Here is a 20927-nt window from a genome sequence, read left to right as displayed (position 1 = left end):
CATGTTTTACTTGAAGTTTGTGACAGACATGGTATCATATGTTTAACCTTGTAGCGGTTTCACAGCGACTCTTTCAGTAAAGAGGTCTGGTATAGAGCTGCCACCACTGTTTTCTATTTCTAAGATAAAATAAGATAATATAAGATAATCCTTAATTAGTCCCACCACAGGGGCAATTCACAGTGCTACAGCAGCAAAGGGATAGCAAGGCACTCAAGAAAGAGTAACAAGAAGAGAATTAACAAACAAGGTATTAAGGCTGTTAATTTATAACAAGGTTGCAGTTTGTTACTTATTACTGTATATACAATATATATAAAAATGAAAAATAAACAAAAGATAAAAACTATAAACTCTATCCTTCACAAAAATGAACAATATAAACACTAAATAAAAAAAGCAAAATAATATTTACACTATAAGGATATTTACAAGTATTGCACATATTCTACAACCCATTGATTAGACTGCTGCTTGTATTCACACTCAGTGATGTATCTAGAACCTCCAGAAGGCCTAGAGTGACATTTTGACTAAATTGGTTCTGCCTATTGGACGTGATTGGTTGATTCCTTTGTCACTTCGTAATGATGCAGATGATTAATCTAAGATGTTAGGACTTCTCCTCAGCTCTCCTAACCAACAGGAAAGCTCGTTTAGTTATCTCTACCTAGACGCCACAAAAAAACAAAAAACAAATCCTGGCCAGTTTTCTGCTGGGCATTTAAAGTATTTAACCCTTTTGTTTCCACCCAGAACTTAACAATAAAACAAAAGTAATACTGTAATACTTGCAGTGTTAAAATACAATAATGATTCTATTGAATAAAAATAAACCAAAAATTACAGACATGCTTTTTTAGATCCAAGAAATCATGAGGCCTTCTCTGAAGAAATTATAGTTATTCTTTACAGTATATGCAACACCTTTATGAGTTGTGGATGAGGTTTTCTTAGCCTTGTGTAATAATAATCTATCATAGTTACAGTGGGCAGCAGCGTTGCTGTTTTTTTGCATTTACTTGTGTAATAGAATATGTATGTAATTATGTATTAGAATGTACATGTTGCCAGCATATGTGACCTGGATCTTAGATAAAGGTTGATAAGGGTTCAAACCTCTCTTTTCGGTCGCTGCTGGTGAAATAGTCAACACAAGAGCAGGTCAGAGTAGTGAGCAGGTGGCCACTACACTTCAGAGGCTGAAGTGGGCTGCTGCTGAAGCTCAATAAAACTGGTAATGTGAGTTCAATGTAAGTGCCCATCCCATCAGTTCCAATCAGACTGTGAAGCTGGAGTGGATGCTACTCATCACTTAGCAAGACTGTGTACATCTGCCTTTGTGTGTACATGTTACTTTGCTCTAGTGTATGTGTTTCAGGCCTGTCACTATCAATTACATTAGCAATCAGGTTCTGATTAAGGCTGTCAAATGATTAAAATATTTAATTGTGTTTTATTGTTTTTGTTAAGTAGTTTCTGTAGTTAATTACGGTTAATCACATTTGTCTTCATTGCTCAAATTTGACTCTAAAGAACGTTTTTCTATTTGTAGCACATTTTATTGTAGTTATATTAGTAAACAAAATAAACATCATAAGAATGTGTTTATTACTTTCAGCATTTCAGCAAGATTATTCAGTAACAGTTCAGTGAACCCAAACATTAACCTGAACATGAAAATCTTATGATTTCTTTATAAAGAACACAGCTTCCAGTTTTCATCACTGACAGCCAGTGAGCACAGTGTCTGCTTGTTCCAACCTATGAGTGTATATGTCATATATATCATGCATGCAAAGGTTTGGTTATTTTTTTTTCAGGTCAAAATAAGTACATTTTCTACACAGAACACACTTCTGTGCATTTTAATGTACAGTTACTGTTAATTGCTGAATTTAACATATTTTGAAACAAATAAGATGTAAAATTTGGTCTGTGCAAAAGTTATGGCACATTTTATATTGTATGTTTATTTTTGCCCATATGTTAAATGCAAATACATATAAATTGTGGTCTAAGATGTGCAGAAAAATGAAATATTTATGTTCTCTGTAGAGGATGTGTTAATGCTGAAAAACAGCCCCAGACCATTATCCCTCCTCCACCAAACTTTACTTTTGGAACTACGCATTTCAATTGGTAGCATTCTCCTGGCATCTGCCCAACCCATCAGACTGCCAGATAGTGAGATATGGTTCATCACTAAAATGCTTTTCCACTACTTTACACCACTCCAGCCAACACTTGCCATTACACATAGTGATCCTAGGCTTCTGTGCAGCTGCTCGGCCATAGAAACCCAATATGTGGTGCTCCTGATGCACAGTTACTATGCTTTTGTAGCTTCCAGAGGCAGTTTGGATCTCTGTAGTGAGTGATGCAACAGAGGATAGGCAATTTGCACATGCTACCTGCCTCGCTTTGTGAGTTTGCATGGTCTACTACAACGTGGCTGAGCTGTTGTCGCTCCTACATGCTTCCATTTCACAATAATAGCACTTACAGTTGATCAGGACAGATCTAGCAGGGCTGGAATTTAACGATCTGACCTAGTACGTGGCAAAGATGGCATGCTATGACAGTCCTATGTTTGAAGTCATTATGCTCTTCAATACGACACATTCTACTGCCAGTGTTTGTCTATGGTGATTGCATGGCTATGTGCTTGATTTCATACTCCTGTTAACAATGCATTTGGCTTAAATGCTTGAACTCAATGAATAGGAGGGGTGCCAAAATCTTTTAGCCATATGATGTATATACTGAGCAATAATAAATGCATAGCCTTTCAGAGATTCGAAAATACTCAGAAAGGAGATAAACTGCAAAGCGTTTATAATTTTAAAAAATGTGGCAAAAATGCATATAAATGGAAATGCCTCTGTTTCTTCCTGTGACAGAGATTAGAAGAATTTAAAATATGCATCATTATAATACAAATTGCACTGCAGAATGATCATGAAAGGAATCTTTAATTGATGTTTTTTTCATTATTATTTGTGTAGTTGTGAAAGCCCTAATGTGTTCGTATGTCCATAGAAATATGTACCTTTTTTTCTGAACTATTTTTGTAATGGGACAATTTTACTGATATTTTGTTTTATTTCTCATGTCTTCCATGCAACTCTGTGCAGGACCCAAATCAATTTCACGGTGGCCATTGATTTCACCGCCTCTAATGGTAAGTGATTAAATGGTTTTCAAAAAAAGTAGCCAGTAAGCATTTAAAAAAAAACAGTTAAGTGGTTTCCCAAACTCCTTAACCAGTCCTCCTCTAAGCAGAGCTATTTAACATCTTGTCTCTTGCTTTCAGTAGAGCTCTAATGGCTGTGAATGGGCAGCTCCCTGCTCTGCCTGGCTGAACAGAACACTAAGCAGGGTGCCTGGCCGTGCTGGGTTGGGGGGCGGCTAGAGAATAGGCTGCCGAACGGCTTAGGCACACCCACTGCCTGTGAATGGGCCCCCCGTCGCTCGACAGGCTGCACTTACTGCAATTACTAATAATTACTGTTCTTGCGCAAGTAGCTGCAGCAGGAAAAAAAGCTCTCCTAATAATTCATGGCTAATGTGGCACAGCCAAGACAATGTGCATGTAAATATGAGGAAGTGCGTGGTTGCGTTCGAAGGGATTTGTTGTGGAGGGCTGCCCGTAGTGCCGGATTGTTGTTCTGAGTTTGTTTGTTGCAACCGAACAAACAACGTAAACAATGCTCCGAGGCTGTTTTGATGCCTTTCAGCTGTTCAAACCTTCTGAATTCAACAGCGCAGTAGGAAGCAAACTTCAGTAGCCTTCCAGTGGCCCAGGAGGTATCCGAAAAGTTCTTACATATTGTGTTCTGAATAGATGGCAACAGCACTGTAGGATTACAGTTTGAAAATGACCCCTGTGAAACCCTCATAAAAGAGACAAGCTGTTTAATTAGCTTTAAACTGAGAAATGTTATCAGTTTTGGTTCTTTTTCAGTTCTGCGGAAACTTTATTGTAATAGTTTGTGTTTGTAAAGCATGGCCTAATGCCTTTTTTAGCCTTTGTTTTTGCACTACACATACAAAAACTTTCAAATTACAGCACCTTCCCAGGTAAAACTAATCCAGCTCAAATAGGGCTTTGAATGTACTGATAATGTAGAACATCCTCAAGATTATATGTATTCTTCAGTTTCCAAAATTTCAAGAATGAATGATCAATTAAATGATCTAATGCTCTTACGTCTAGACAACCCAGCCTAGTCTTTGTCTTTCCACTGTATGAACACCTCATTTAGCTCAAAATCACCCATAAAACAATAATATTTGAAGCGTTTTAGTTGTCTGTCTGATACACTTACGTTTTAATCAGTGTTTAAATTCACTCTGGCTGATCTAGATGCGCATCCATCAAAATGCAAGTCTGTTTTTTCACTTGGGCAAATAAAGTGAAGTGCTAGTTCCATATAGCTACTCAAATCACACACTCTCACTTTCTATAGCCTTCTAAACTACAAATCCCAATCCCAAAAAATTGGGAGAGTATGTTAAATGCAAACAGAAAGTAGTGATGTGTAAATCAACTTTGACCACTATTTAAATACAAACATCAAAAAGATATTTAACGCTTTACCTTACCAACATCAGTAAAAGCTGTTAATCACAGCTGTTTCTTTTGTTTTTTTGAGTTGAACCTGCTTCATTAGACAGTGACCAGATCCACTACTTCTCTTTCACCAACTACAAGCCAAAAATGGCATAAAGTTGACACCACAAAAAAACTAAAACAAACCTTTATCTTCAAGCGTTCTCACCTTTATTCCTTTTTTGCCTCCAGATGTGTACGGTCTTTTTTGAGACATGACTAAACAGTCGCTTTTTCCCCTCACTTGAGCATCTTCTGCTGCCTTCGGGTGCTCACTGAATGTTGTACCTACTACATTCTGATGCTTGTTGAAAGATGCGCCCAACACACGGTGAAAGAAAGCAAGAAAATGTGTTCCACTTCTATTAAAAAGCACATGGATCACATAGAAGTGCGTCAGGTATATCTTTTTCCCATTCACAGCCAAGTTTAGTGTTTTTCACTGGCGGAAGAGTGAAACACCACTCAAACGCAGCATTAGACAACATAATGGCTTAGTAATAACCCAGAAGTGGTTTGGGGGCCCCTGGAGGCCACGGTGCCCCAAGCTGCTAAGTACGTGGCTTATTAGGTAGAGCCAATAATGTTCATTGCTTTACCATATAATGACAAAGTGAGATCAGTGGTGTGGGAGATTTTATGGAAGAGTCAATACTACGTTATCAAAAATTATAGCCCTTAATACTATACCACTAACTCTGATCTGTAGGTAACCCGTCCCAGTCCACGTCCCTCCACTACATGAACCCGTACCAGATGAACGCCTACGCCATGGCGCTCAAAGCTGTGGGGGAGATCATCCAGGATTATGACAGCGATAAGATGTTTCCCGCTCTGGGCTTTGGAGCCAAACTGCCCCCTGATGGACGCGTGTCTCACGAGTTTCCTCTGGTGAGTTTGTGGACCACCGCGCCTGCATCTTTTACTCAGAAAGCTCTCTGGATGTAGGTCACATGTCTAATGCATTCCCCTTCCTCCTTATCAAAACCAAACATCCCTGTTCCTTGTCCCGCTACGTTGGATGATCAAAAAACTACATCCGCCTTAACAATGGAGGTGGTGGAGCTGCGTGTGTTTGCTATGATGTGGAAATTGAATTTCACCCAGTGAGTAATGCTTGCTCAGAGAGGGATTATGGATTTGAGTTCTCTCTGTAGGCCCATGAAGGCTCAGAGAAGCCTAAATTGATCAGAGCCTCTCTCTCCACCCCCTCTCCCCTGCTCCCACAACTTCCAGTGTCTGTCAGCTCATGATAAACTCCTATAGACTCCCTGTCCCTTTACTTACAAACAGGTTTCTTTAATTACGCATTAACAGCACGTTTGTGGAGTTACCATGTGCTTTTAGCCAGCAGCTCCAATCTGTAGGATTAATTAATTTATAAATGTATGTAACATACTTTAAACGCATATCAGGAGTGTTTTTTTCTGTCAGAATTTAAGACACATTGAAATGAGGAAAAAATTATTTAAATCAGTTTGACATACAGCATTTTGCAAAAGTCAAGTCCTGTTGCAGCTCCACAGCAGAATTAGATTTGTAGGCAAAAATAAAATAATCCTCCTCTGCAGTAAAATAAAGCTCTACTGATTGTTCAAACACAGTCTTAACAATAAATGGCTGAAACACTAAAGTTAATGTATAACTGCTAATTCGCCCTTTAACCCTGAAGATTGGCGCGTCACCATAGCAACACAGACAACAATCTTGCCTAGAATGTAGCTAACGAAATAGAAAGGAGAAAAATTTAAGATGAACATCGATAATTTGGAGACCAATGGATTTGTTTGCTTGTTTTAATCTGCATTGAGAAACTGGCTTATGTCATCTTCTCATTTGCCAGCTTGTTTGAATTTTCCCGTTCCACCTTAAATAGTGCAGTTCTGGCGCCTCAAGCACCATTTAAGCTGGAGTGGGAAAATTCGATCAAGAGGCTGGCGAATGAGAAGCTGACTTCAGCCTCATAAAAGGCGAATGTTGGGAGAAATTTACAAGAAACTATTTTACTTTTGTGGAAAAGTTTCCTGCCGGAGATGTGAGAAAAGCAGCTATAGCTGAGCTAAAGCTTAAAGCAGAGCAAAGTAAGTCTGCGTTTTCATTTATATTATATTTTTTAGCCTATATTAGGACATTAGCACATACTGAGACATATTTGCAGCCAAGATGGTGAAACTTTACTTCAATTAAATAAAAATGTTGTGGAGACCCGCTACTAGTTTTTCAAAGAAATCTACAGAGATATTTTTCCACTCCTCCAAAGTTCAGTCTTAGAAATTGGCTGCATTTTCTGCAAGTAATCCCAATTACAAATTTAGACGCAGCAGTTCATTAAACTTTAATCCACATTCAAAATGTCCCACTTCAGTCCAAATTCAATCTGGTGCAAATTTTCTTTGTTTTTGTCTGTTTCCTTTTCTCTGTAACAGCTTCTTGACAGCTACACATCCTTTCAGACCCAAAGCCTTGCATTGTCCTGTCACAGTGGGAGGATAGACAGAAACACCTGTAGATTTTTTACTATTTCTCAAAGATGAAAGCTTTTAGTGCTGTTTATCTGATGGTGACAGTTTTGGTGGTCTACCAGCTCTTGTATGGCTGTTAGGAGTCCCGTTTTCTTTGCGTCATTCAATCTTTTTTTGAACTCCAGTTTTGGAAACTCCTGTTTATTCACTTCCTTTTTTGGAGTTTTTCCTTCCTTATACATATAGAACATCTTATATCTAATCACCTCAGAAATATCCTCCTGAAAATGACTTAAATGACTGAAAATTGATTAAATGAAAGATGGTCTCTGACTTTTGAGTAGTACGATTTTTTGAGTAGTACGATTTTGAGTAGTACAGAAAATAATGCAATACAAACAGCTTTACATTGTTTGCACTGTTCACTTATGAGATGAATGTGTGACTGATTTCTTCTTTACAGAACGGCAATATTGAAAACCCCTACTGTAACGGCATCGAGGGGATTCTGGAGGCTTACCACCAGAGCTTAAAGACTGTCCAGCTTTATGGACCCACAAACTTCGCCCCTGTTGTCAACCATGTGGCAAGGTACGTTTTACAAAGCACTCATTCAAAGTATATGAATTATATCTTTTACAATGAAATCTGCAAATAGACAGTTATGAGTGCTTTCACACCTCCCATAATCTGCCTATTTTAACATCTGACTCTTTACAGATGCTCATATCTTCTCTGCAGCACGAGCTGCAGCTAGTAACTGCAGACCAGCAATGAAATAATAGCGAAGCAATGTCTTTGGCACATGGATTACAGAATGTATTGCATCAGCGACCTGACTGGTTACATTAAAATAGACAAACCAGTCATAAAAGCAGATATGAAGTGAGGTTTATTATCAGTAGTAGTAGTAGTATTGATTTGACTGTGATACACATAGATGTCAAGTGTCTCTATTTTAATGCAGTTTTTGGTTCAAATGGTGGCAAATGTGAGAGTAACAGAGCTCTTGTATCCCCCTGCAAAATTCTGGACCAACAAACAAACACCCACATATATAATTCAGTGCACTTTAGCTGTTGTGACCAACCAAACTAAATGAAAAGGATACATTGTCACAAGAACCTAAACTTTGGTGCAGACTTTAGTAAACAAAGTAAGTGTGAAAACAGCCTCAAACAACTTGCCTTGAGTGATAATCAAAGGAAATTAAAGGGATTTCTGACTGGTTTTAAATACGTAAGTAATGTTCTCAGTATGAATGCTTTATGAGTGTTTCCGCACCCACAGTTTCCTTACAATTTCTGCGTCCGTGTTCTTCAGTTAATCCCAGCAGGTCTTTGACATTGTTTTCCTTTCCTATCTAACTGCATAATTTGAACACTGCTTTTATTCGAGATGCAAAACAAGTTCACTTCTTTTTGTTTTCACATGAAATGTCAGCTTGCGTACTCTATTCACAGTACATAGAGAAGCATTTCTGCAAGTTTGACATGCTATATAAATGTCATTTTCTGAATGAATGGAACAAAATCTCTGTTTAAGTGGCCTTTAGCATGGAAAACTGAATTTTCCTTGATCTGTTTGAAATAATATAATATGTGAACATTGAGTGTGTTTACATGCACTTAATAATCCGATAATCGGATCAGTCATCCGATCAACACGTTTACATGCACAGGTAGTGGAAAACTCTTCTGCTTTGCAACCAGCCAATAAACTCACAGAAGAAGACATGCCGTAAACATAACATAAAACTCGAGCTTCATGTCGCGTCTTTTTTTAACATCGTGCCACTTTATTTGAAAATATGAACATGCATCATCTAGAAGATGAAGAATATTTAAATCCTTTATTTCGTGTTTGGTTTCAGCAGCACTCCAAAGTGTCTTGCTGCCATCTTGCTTATTTCCGGTACCGCCGTCTGTTTTTGTGCATCTGCAGACTGAGAAATCTGAGAGAAATCAGAGTAAGAGTTTACATGCACTGAGAAATCTGATTAATGAGCTAAAATCCAGCTCTCTTTATCGGGTTTCTAGATCGGAGTATGGTGTTTACATGACCATTTGAAAAATCGGATAACTGCAAAAAAAACCGATTATGATTGGATTATTGAGTGCATGTTCACACCCCATCTTTGCAGCCCATGTATGGTAGCGGCAAAAACACCCCATTTGAATTAATTGTGACAATTTTGTGATGTCATGAAAACCAGTGTATTTGCATATATCCACCCACCCAGTTTTATTGAAATTATAAACAGTGTTTCAGCCTGCACTGCTTTCTGAATGAGACACTATACAGGGCAGCCAACAGAGCTCATTTACCATATAGCAGTCTTAATGGTACGGTAATAAAAACAGCCCGTTTCATTCTAAGGGATAAAGAGAGGTAGAAAATAGTCATATGACTGTTTTTGGTACACAAAGCTACGTCGGATATGGCCTCTTTTAATTATTTCAAACAGCTGCATGGTGCTTTTGATACAATCTGGTACCTTAGATCAGAGTAAACAGGAACTGAGTGTAACTGAGTGTCTTATCACAAGGCCACCGCAGCACAAAGGTGTTTGAAATGATTTCCGACAGCTTCATTGTGAGCTTCTCTCCCTGTAACATTCCATCATAGACCGCTTCCCTGTCCATCATGCTTTCTTTCCACACCATGTGCTCCCCCTTTGGCTATATAATAGACTCAAAAAGATACGCAGCCACGTGCCAAGAATCTGAAGAAAGTAGTTTCACTTCACACCAGCATTCAGAATCAGAGGCATCACAGACACACTGCGGTCGACTCTCTGAGGGCACTGGGCTTTTAAATGTGTGAGAAATGTTACTACAAGCAACTTCAATTGACTGTCATACAGAGGTTAATGGGATAAGCCATATTTCATTCAACCAACAGGGAATTCATGTTGTTTTCGAGGGCAAAAACAAATGGTATGGAATGTGGTCTGGCTTGATTTGGAATAAAAAAGGAACCTTTTCACAAAACTGTATTTATTCCCCATAATGTAGGCTCCAAATGCAAACCTGTTCACTATTAGGGTCAGTTTTATTCTTGTGTTAAAACAGCGAGTTTGGTTGTGTCCCACCATAGCCAACTGGACGAATTTTTACATTAACAGGTAATTTCCCAGCACCAAAACACTGAATAACAGGCCTCTAATGATGTGCTGTTGTTTTGAAGTTAACATCTGGGAATGTAGTGGGTCCAAATCATTTTTGTCTATGGAAAAACTGAATGCTGTTTTTGAAAATCATCCCGTCACACTCTGTTAAAACTGGCATGTTCCAAAGCCTATGTTTTGTCCTATGTATATTTTTCACTAAATATCACAGTGTCATTTGAATTTCGAGTTTGTTGAAGAAGGCGTAATAGGAATATTGCTACATGCTACAATCAAGCTAACACTGCTGCATATTTAAATGACACCATAAGATTTGGAATACCCCACACAAACCAGCGAGCTGTGATAATTATGTGGCTGTACACTACAATTAGTATACCACACACCTAAAACAGATGGTTCTTCAAAAGTTGTTCAGTAAAGGCAGTGGTTCAGTGGCAAAGTCATGCTTAAATGGTTCTTTGCACAGTGAAATTGTTCTTCAGATTGATGGAGAATGTGATGTATATACACTGTAAGCCCGGATAAGTTGAATTTACTTAAAAAAATTGAGGAAACCGGTTGCCTTAAAAAAATTAAGTACTGTGTAATGGAAACTAGCGTTAGAATAACTATAATTTAGGGTTAGGCTAACTTAAACAGGTTTGTGCAACTCACAAATTCTAATTATTTTAACTTAACGTCTTGAAACAGGCAATTTAACTACGTTTCATTAGGCAATTGAGAATCTTTTTCTAATTAAGTGATAGTGAACACTTCGACAAACACCAAAGAGTTAACCTTTACAGTGAACATGGTCACTGACCAACACAAATACCCACTCATCAGCAGAGAGAACAATAACCTTCCCTCTTAGCCATCAACACAATGTCAGGCAGCTGAGTAACGCATATATAAAAAACATGCGCCTGAGGAAAGGCAGCCTGGATGGAATGAAAGCACACTGACGGTGAGTAAAACAAATGGAAAGAAAAACTCAATATGCAAATAGATGGAGCCAGGAGCCAATGGGAAAGAAATATACGTTTAACGAGATCGTGTTAACAAAACAAACGTAACTGTATTTCACAGTATACTTAGCTTCACTCAGTTTCACACATTTGTTCAGCAACTTTAATGAGAAAGAAACAATTAAAACCAGCAGAAATGTCATTTTTTGAATGTAGGGTTTCAAAGTTGCCATAGCAACAGACTAAACTAAATAGCAATAAGTTAATTCAACTCAAAAATGCCATTTGAGTGTACAAAATCATCAAAAAATTGTTGAGTAATATGTGGGATATACTGAATTTTATGTACAACAGACTTAATATATTTGAGTTAAAACAAAATGCGGGATTACAGTGTAGTTAAAAATGGTTTTATACAGCACCAAAAAGGGTTCTTCTATTGTTACAATGTCAGGCTTGTAACAATAGAAGAACCCTTTTTGGTGCTATATAGACCCATATTCAAAAAGATTCTATAAGAATCATATACAGTACATTCTCTATCAATCTGAAGCATGAAACGGTTCTGTATAGAACTCATGGTCAGGCTCATTGCCTTTACTAAAGAACAGTTTGCACTAGACAACAATTTAAGTAGCTAGTGTTGTTTATAAGTGTGGAAGCTATGGCTAGTTACAGTAATAGGCATACTTTCACTTTCACTGAACTTTGTGGTGTCTATTAAAAGCCCAGGAGTGCAATTCAATTATTTAGTGACTTGTAACTAAAATGACAGTTGCTAGTTTTTTCATCAACGCTTTTTATGTGAATTTTGACACATCGGATACAGAAGCCATGATAAAAACAACAAAGGGTGTTGGGGGTTGGCGGGGGAACAAAAGCAAGTGAGAAAAATATATTTTAAACACAATACATGATTACTGACCTCACATTTAACTAGATACTATAGCAGCCAATATCATACCACAGTGGGTAAAGGCTAACTAACGAGGTGTCCTACCTTTTAAAGTACAAGGCATAGATATCTGGGACAGTTTGTTGAAGAAAGTGATTTTCTCATTTTTTTCCACAGTATTGCACTTTGTTTTCTTTACCACAGTCAACTTTACTGCTTACCGAGCTCGCCATAGCTAAGTAAGTAGTAGCCTATGGTAGGAACTAGCACAGTTCCTGCAATCTGCAAAGACAGTGGAGGAGGGGGTTGCTCTGCTTACACATTGGCTTTGGAAAATGGTGGCAATGCAGCCATGTAAATACTGCCGTAATGTTAGCGGCATCAAAGATGAAGATCAAAGAGGAGCTTTGAGGGTCACTTTTATTTTTTTAAGGTGGAAATTAAGGCATGAGGATACAATTCAGCACCACTGGGTTCATCCTGTATCACATTTTGGATCACAAATTTATCATATTTTCATTGATATCAGGGAACCTTTTTTTCTTTTGAGCAGTCAGAAGTCTGGGGTTAGGGTTAAAGTTTGGCTTCCAAGTGAGAGGACCTAGGCCCCTCCAGCACCCCCACCTTTGTTATGGCCATGGATTAAAGTCATGTGACTGCTCACGTGTTTCTGTTTTTGCCTGACTATAGCTACATAATCGACAGAAGACAGCAGGTACTGCTTGACTAGTGAAGAAAAACATACATTTGTCTTATCTAAGAAAAAAACAGCTTGAGACACACAGTCATAAGATGCCTTGGCTGATTAGTGGACGTTTGCTGAGCATTTTGTCTACACACTCTTATGATCAGAAATGAAAAAGTGCAGCCATAAAATAAAACAAAATAGCAATGAGAAGTTGCTCAACGTGGAAGATTTCTGTGTAGGCTCTTCCCATTTATCAGAAGTGTTTGTACGGATATGATGTAGAGCGTTTTTCTTTTGTAGGTATGAAAACACAGCTTTGCTTTTCATATTTTTCAGTTTTAGTCACTTGAATTAAATTAAACAGCTGGACACAAACCTTTGGGACATACCAAAGGGTATCACAGGATGCAATGGGGGTGATTTTTGATAAACGTTATTCATTTTAACCCTAAACAAAAATGGCACCTTTAGTCCTTATATCAGCATGCAGAATGATTCACAACTTTAGAGGTCTATTAATGTCTTTGAATGTTTGACATTTCTCCCTATTTGAGCCCCACATGCTAAAGTTAACATCCTAACACACCAGGTAATCAGTGCTTATTGTAAGAAACTCCTATTTAACTTGTCCAAATAGTTTATTTGTAATAAGTTAAAACATAGAAATGCATCAGTAATGCATCAGCCCAGACTGATGCTATACAGTGGCCTGTGTCCATCTAAGCCATTCTAATTCTATTCTGTGCACGTTGGTATTCCCTGTGTGACCAATTCTCAGCACAGGGAGGGTGTATCCAATAAAGGAGGCAGGCATAAATGATTGTGTGAAGTCTCTCCACACCCTCCATTCATTCCTTGGGATCGCACAAGCAAATCTTTTTTAATCTGATTATGCATCCTCTTCACAGTAATTAAAAACGCCATCTCCATAGACTTGAATTAGACTTGCTTAATTAAAGCATGATGTGCCACCCAGAGCCCTGGCACTGCGAGAGGCAGAAACCCACTGAGCCTGATTGCGCTTAAACAAATAGGAGAGAGACACATAGATGATACAAATCCACATGGCGCTGGGTCATTTACATTCTAAGATGTTTGTTAAAGCTGGCGAGGTTGAGAGGGAAAAAGCATGTAAAATAAATCTGGAGTAAAATCAGTCACTTAAGCACACAGCTTTCTAGGAACATTTAGACACTACTGTATTTTGCATTGCAACCCATTAGCGTACACTGCTCGTCAACGGTTTGGGGACACTTTTCAAAATCTTTTAAATAAATGAACGTTTTCTTTATTCGCCGAAATTAGCTTAACATATTGAAAAGAAAGTTTCTGAGATCCTGCCTTTTTTTTCAAAATACTTCAAAAGAAGTACTACTTGGGATTAAGCATTTCATCCAAACCTTCTGGGGCGAAAGAGCTTCAAGATGTGCTTTTAACATTAGTTTAAGAAAGAAAACTATTCCTGCAAAATCCACATTGATGAACCTGAAACATAAAAAAGCACATTTTAACAGGATGGGTACATAGAAATAGTAACAAAGTGTCTCTTTGCTATCTCTTAAGGTACGCAGCAGCTGTGCAGGACGGCTCGCAGTACTTCGTTCTCCTCATCATCACAGATGGAGTCATATCAGACATGTCCCAGACCAAAGAGGCCATTGTGAACGTGAGTACAGACCATAAAAGTACACATAGGGGACCAAAAATACATGTGTGTTAAATCTGCTTTTTGGTGTTTTCAGTGTACAATCCATTAAAGGACATACGCTGAGAAAGGTGTCTTAAAATCTGATGCTATGTAAACTGGATTACTTCTGGAGAAGGTTTTGTAATAGAGTTTCTGAGATTTGACTGGCTGACTCGTACAGAACAAAGTGTTTGTGTAATTTCCTCATATTATCACAGACAGCCCAGACTGAAGTGTCATAGCCCAAATGTGTATATCAGCACGACACTCAATGACAATAACAACACGTAGTACAGCTGTGTGTATCAACAGGTTTTGTTATTACATTACATTGAGGTTGTTTCGAACAGGATTACTACTATTGACAGAGCTCTGGGTTCAGCAAATTCAGAAGGCAATTTGCTCTGGAATCATTACTGTACTACAGATATCGTAGCACAGATATGGGTATCAGGCATTGACCAGATACCATGTTTGTTTACTCGTACTAGTGCTTACAAAAATGCACTGCATCCGATACCACCTGAGAGCATGTGACGTAAACCTCGTGTACACTGCTGCGCTAATGAACAAATGATTCAAGCTGGCAGTGAAGGAGGGTCCGCTCACACAGCAAAGTGTTTTTGATGTCCTGCCAGGCACACACTAAGCGGTTTTAGCTTGTCTTTAAGCATGCACAACTACAACCGCTTCCCCAATATGGGTGAACCCACATAGGCTAAAAAAAAGGGGGCAAAAAACTCAACATTTGCAGCATATTCTGTATATGCCAACTTTACTCTGCTTGGATCAATAGAATTGTGGGGTATAGACATTAAAATAGTGAATTTTGTTTATATTGTCTTTGTAGAATAGGCTGCAGAGAGACCATATCATCCCTCACCACCTGCTTTTAGTTTTAGTGCACAGTGTTGCAACTTAGCAAAGCTTTCTGAACATTTTTGCTCAGTACTTGTGTGCACAGTGTGTTGTTTTGAATGAAACAGTGTTACTGGAAATTGTTCATAAACAGAGCTGTCTGTAGGGTCTGCAATTCATGTAGCAAGTCAATCAGACAGAGCGTTTTTGTATAAATCTTCAGTTGCATAAGCCTCAAATGTGACATCTGCTGTCACTGTGCTACAGAGACTGTTGTTGAAAGAGTCAGATAGAGAACAGGATCAAAACTATAAAACATACAACTACTCACAGCTGTACAGAAGTGCATTTCTGACAAGCTACTCGATCCAGGGTAACTTAACGTAACATAGCTAGCTAAAAACAGGCATTTAAAATCAGCTAAAATCAGCTACATTTTGATTTAACTGTTAAGGTACACTGCACTCATTTACACTAAGAACTCCTTAATTCTAAATAGATTACACAGTATGGTATCAGTCTCGGTATTTGCTGTAAAACATGTACTCGTACTGGGTCTGTAGGAAAAAAGGTATTGATGCATCCTTAATATAAACACTTAAATTATGGTACCTCACCAGGTAACACCATGTAACCAATCCAGCATTAGGCTTTACAGACCAATAATACACGTCATATGTCAAATTTACTTTTACGTTGGTTTTAATGAACAGGTCATTAAGTGACCTTCACTAAGAAAGCTGTCTTAGGGACTAATAAATCATTCGTATGAAAAATCTACTGGTTTTAAAGGGCTACTTTGTGTTCTACAAACACAGCTGGGGAATTGTCTTCAGGTAAGTGTTCAGTGTTTCTCCAGGAGCCGAAATCATACAAGTGGAGCGAGTCATCTGTACGGCAGAAAAAAAGGCCTGACTTCCCAGCAGACTGGATTTAAAGGGAATTTGCGACTGTTAGTCAAACCATTAGAACAGCCACACCTTCCTTTTAAGATCTTGCCTGCTGCTCGTTCTCACACGGCCTTCCTCCACGCCTGGGACCTTCTCTGTTCTCCTGCACACTATAAGAGCTTTAGAGAGTAAAACACAGCACTGGACATCAGCTGAACAAACGTATGGGCTTTCTGTAAGTTCTGTGTGAAAAATTGTCTTCTGTGAAAAATTGTCTGTGTCATAATGTCAGTGTGCCACATTACGATAATCCAACTACACCAAGGTTAAAATCTCTAAAGAGAAAAAAAACAAAAAAAAAACAGATATGGCCTAAGTTGTGTAAAAACAATTTCACTGTCCTGAATGATGTACAAACTACTCTGTTTCATGAAGCGGTTATTCAGTGTTGAAACAAGCAGTGATTTGACTGATGATTCAGCTTCAGTGCTTGGAAACAAGTCATCATTACCTTATTTAAAATGGACACACCCCAGTTTGCCCTCAAACAGGTTTACATAGATTTGTAGGGTTTACATAGTTTACATGAGACACGCCTTAATTCATGCAGATCTTTCAGTAGTGCAATGCAAAGCATTCAGTGGGCTCATGAGCCAGTGGTTGTCTTCATATAGGAAAAATTTGAGGTCAAACAAGCCGTGCATTGCCCTCCTTCACATGCCAGAGCTTAAATAACATAATTGTGTTAAAATCACAACAATTTGTGAACAAAATGAACAAAATGCGAATGAACAGAATTTTCCTAAAGCATTGCCTACTTGAGCTGTATTATTATAGTCTACTGTAGAAGGTAATCATGTATTTCTCAGGTTGTAAAATACTTCACTCAAATTTACATGCACTGCTACTAAGGCCCAATCCCATTTCACCCCTTGCCCCTACCACTTAGCCCTTAGCCCTCTGTTTTGCGCGTTCACGTCTAGGGTTAGTGTTTAGGGCTTCATGGACCTCCAAACGGATGTTTTTCAGAGGTACAGTCCAAAGTACAAAAGAAAAAAAGAAAAAACGGCAAGATGGTCCATTAAAAAATTGCGATAACCATTGTATTATTTTGGTTTAATGTTGTTTAATGTCGTGTATTATGGTTGTTTTCTTCGTAACAATCATAAAAAATGCTAATGGCATGCTAATGTCTCAGTAGCTAGCTAGCTAACTTTCCCGTTCCACCTTAAATAGTCCAGCAGTTTTGACGCCTGAAGCGCCAGAATGTAACTGCTGCACCATTTAAGGTGGAACGGGAATATTCAAACAAGAACTTGGTGAATAGCTGACTTCAGCTTCGTATCACCAAAGATTTAGCGGTGGGCAATAATAAATAATTGTCTTATACCCCCTCTTTGAAAGCATATGATGCCCTAAATGTAACTAAAACCCAGCACTGAGGTTGCTGAACTTCTCTCTTCTCTGCTATCACTGAAGACGGGCCGGGTCGCCTACAGAGCACCACTAGTAGCCTGTTAATGAAGCAAAGTGTTTTTAATATTAGAGGGTTGTCCCATTTCACAGGGCAAGATTTCAACCACTACCCCTTGTAACTCAGTTCCAATGGTTTAGGGTGACACTTGAAAACAAGGGGTAGGGGTAAAAAGAAGAAATGGGATTGGGCCTAAATGTGAGTTTGATCAGACATAAAGCAAACATGAAACTGTCAGTGAAACTTGTGTGCGCTCATTTTTTACAATCTTTTTTGTACGCCACTTTGAATATTATGAATGTAATCTGTGCCAACATGTCATGGCATGGAAATGGTTGGCACAATGTATAAAAATAATATAACATTTTAAAGGATGAAACAACAAATAGAAAACGGAGCTTCAACTTTGCTGTACATGCAGGACTGTACAATTTGCCAATATTATTGTGCTACCAGAAACTAAGCCTGCAAATACAAAAATATCAGTCACATTTGTGAGAGGACTATGTGTAGTTTACATATATCTATTCAAATATTCTGTTAAGTCCTAGTGCTCATATAGTTTCAGTGAGTTATGCAATTCATGAACTATTCTCCCTGCTTGGTGTATGCAATATCAGATGTTTTCCCAGTGTCCTAACCATCTCCTCAGTGTAGTCATGCACACTGCAATGCAGGTTAGGTTCTAGTGTTTATGGTAGTTGTAGTCCATCGGGTAATTACAACTCTACGGAACAAATACAAATGAAAGAGTCTTGCAAAGTAGGGGTTCAGGTTGGGGCTGTAATATCATATGTAAAGCCAGCTATCATTTGGAATTTTACTGTTTTTGTTTGTTTGTTTGTTTACAGTTTTTTTGTCTGCTGAAAAAAAATAGTCAGCCCAAAAACATCTTTGGATTCAGAAGCTGAACTAACTGATTAAGTTAAGACTCACATGTTAAGTAACATTAAGTACCTTTAGGCACAGCAGTATCCAAAAATTCAAACATCCTTGATAATGACGTTTTGCTGAAAAGAATCTACAGTGCGGGAGTATATCATCAGGAGAGTCGGGAGAATTCCCAGTGGACTGGTAGAGTTTTAGACCGGTTACTGAGAGCTGATGTATAAACTAACACATGTAAGCACAAGACAAATTATACATGTTACATCCAAGTGTATATCTGTAGGGATTTTGGGCTTAAAACCAGCGACCCCACCTCAAGTAAGACAGCATGGTTTGCTAATTGCAACAGAACCTCATACAGTGGACAGAGCTCAGGTGAAGCTGAAGTTAGCTTCTCTTTCTCACTTCCCATTCCACCTAAAATGATGTAGCAGTTATGTTCACATGCCTGGGCAGGTGCCAGTGTGCAACTGCTGCACTGTTTTCCCTTTCATGATGCAAATAACCCTTTGAGTGGTCATGGTACTATATAGAACCATTTTCTTTACCAAAGAACCCTTGAAGAACTATCATTTTGAGTATATAGTTCACTTACCATTTTGAAATCTGTGACAGCAACAATGCACAAAATCCTACTGGTGTGGATTTTGTCTCTTTTAATGATGCACAAAATTGCAGCTTGAGTCCTAATATACTAATAAATTCTATAAATCTCTAAAAATAAATATTCAAATTAATATTTAATATTCAAAATTAAAAAAAAAAATTCAGTTAAAATGACACATTACTCCACTGACTTTTGAAAGAGTTATTAGAAGAATCATTACATAGTTTTTATTTCAGTGCTACAGTGTTTTTGTGTTACACTTGCTGTTTTCCCTGGCACCAGTGCTTTATGTTCAAAAACCTGCAGCCCTGATATATTACGTGCACATGTGTCAACAAAGCTAACTGATATTTGACACAATTTAATGGTTATAATAGGTATTGGAGACATTTAAAAATATACCTGATTACTATTTCAATTGGCTAAAATTAATATATTTACAAATTTACTGTTTTTATTGAGGGGCACATTATTTGTTTTGACAATTGAAAAACATAAGTTGTCCCCACATTAACACACTGTGACGTGCACATGTCTGGCTGAGGTCAAGAGGGCAAGCATTCTAATGTTACGTTCTTGGAACTGACCTGGAAATGAACACAGTGCCAGCCCACCCCGTTCTCCCCTGCGTGTGGTTTTCATGTTCTTCTGCACCTCCAGCTATTTCTGTCTGTTGCATTTTAATCAAAATCATTCGAGCACGTGAAGAGCGACATGCAAGATGTAGAACGCAGCGTGAGAGTGTGGTGAATTCCGCATTAAAATACAAGCGTTTGCCTCGCAGATTTAAACCAAACACGGAATACACACTGATGACTGGATGAGTAGAGTTTTTACTACGATTAGTCATGTTTAATAATTTAACATTTTGGTTCGCAGAGCACATTCTGATACTGAACGTCGCCTAAAATATCCAGACTCCTGCTGTGTTCTTCCGATGAAAGTGTCAGAAATGAAGACCATGGCTAAACCTTCCAAACCGATTTCTTCACGTTCTTCGCTTTCTGCTTTCGGGCTTGAAAGGTGCCAGATGTCTGCCGGAGTTAAAGCCGTTCCAAAAGCAGAGTCTTATTTGAGTCTGCAAATCAGTGTTGAAAATCAGTTAACAAACCCAGATGGAGTCTTTCTGTAGCTGGTACATGGTTACTGCATTGGAAATGTGGGGTCTATGTCATGCAGGGACGCGGGAAGTGGGGGTGCTGAGGGTGCTGGTTGGTCGGTTTGGGGGGCATGCTGTTAAAACACACGTAGGTTAAGGTTCAAAGTGGGAAAGTGTACATAGAGCTGGAGCCCATTTCTGAGCTCAATGCAGCTTATATTGTTTTTAAACCAAATAATGAATAATAAGTATTTAATTTAACAATGAAGTGTTTATTAACCATCATATCTCCCGCTCTATGTGCGTTCAAGTGTTAAATCTCAACTGTGAGTGTTACACAATCGGTTACTGCACCACATATCATCAATCTGATTGGTTGCCACTCAGTTCTTTTGCAAAAAGTTTGTCCTGAATGAGAATGCAGTGTGAGGATATGCATTTGATGGCTGATATTATATATTATACAGACATAAGCAAATCAATTTGCTTAGTGTCACCATCTACATCACATATATACTGCTTACAATTCCAGCATCCCCAGCTTACAACACCTTCCCAACATCATGCATCGTGTACCACACACTACGCCTTCAAAAGTGTGTGGGATGTTCGGTGGGTCCCTTTGAGGAGCGCTGACCCATTTCTTGCCTTTGTGTGCCATGTTTGGTGGGGGGAGTGCGCATG

General features: G+C 38.4%; 1 protein-coding gene across 1 annotated transcript in view; it reads left to right on the top strand.

Moving 5' to 3' along the window:
- The window catches only part of cpne5b (copine Vb), a 225150-nt gene that overhangs the window by 187501 nt on the left and 16722 nt on the right, over positions 1-20927 (top strand). The window contains exons 14-17 of the mRNA XM_036559924.1: positions 3138-3184; positions 5325-5506; positions 7541-7668; positions 14304-14406. Of these exons, the coding sequence (XP_036415817.1) occupies positions 3138-3184; positions 5325-5506; positions 7541-7668; positions 14304-14406 (460 nt within the window). The remainder of the gene's footprint in view (positions 1-3137; positions 3185-5324; positions 5507-7540; positions 7669-14303; positions 14407-20927) is intronic.

The sequence above is a fragment of the Colossoma macropomum genome, unplaced genomic scaffold (genome assembly GCF_904425465.1).
Source record: "Colossoma macropomum unplaced genomic scaffold, Colossoma_macropomum, whole genome shotgun sequence".
NCBI classification, from domain to species: domain Eukaryota; kingdom Metazoa; phylum Chordata; class Actinopteri; order Characiformes; family Serrasalmidae; genus Colossoma; species Colossoma macropomum.
The sequence above is the reverse complement of the archived record's forward strand: the minus strand, read 5'-3'. Positions and strand labels throughout refer to the sequence as shown.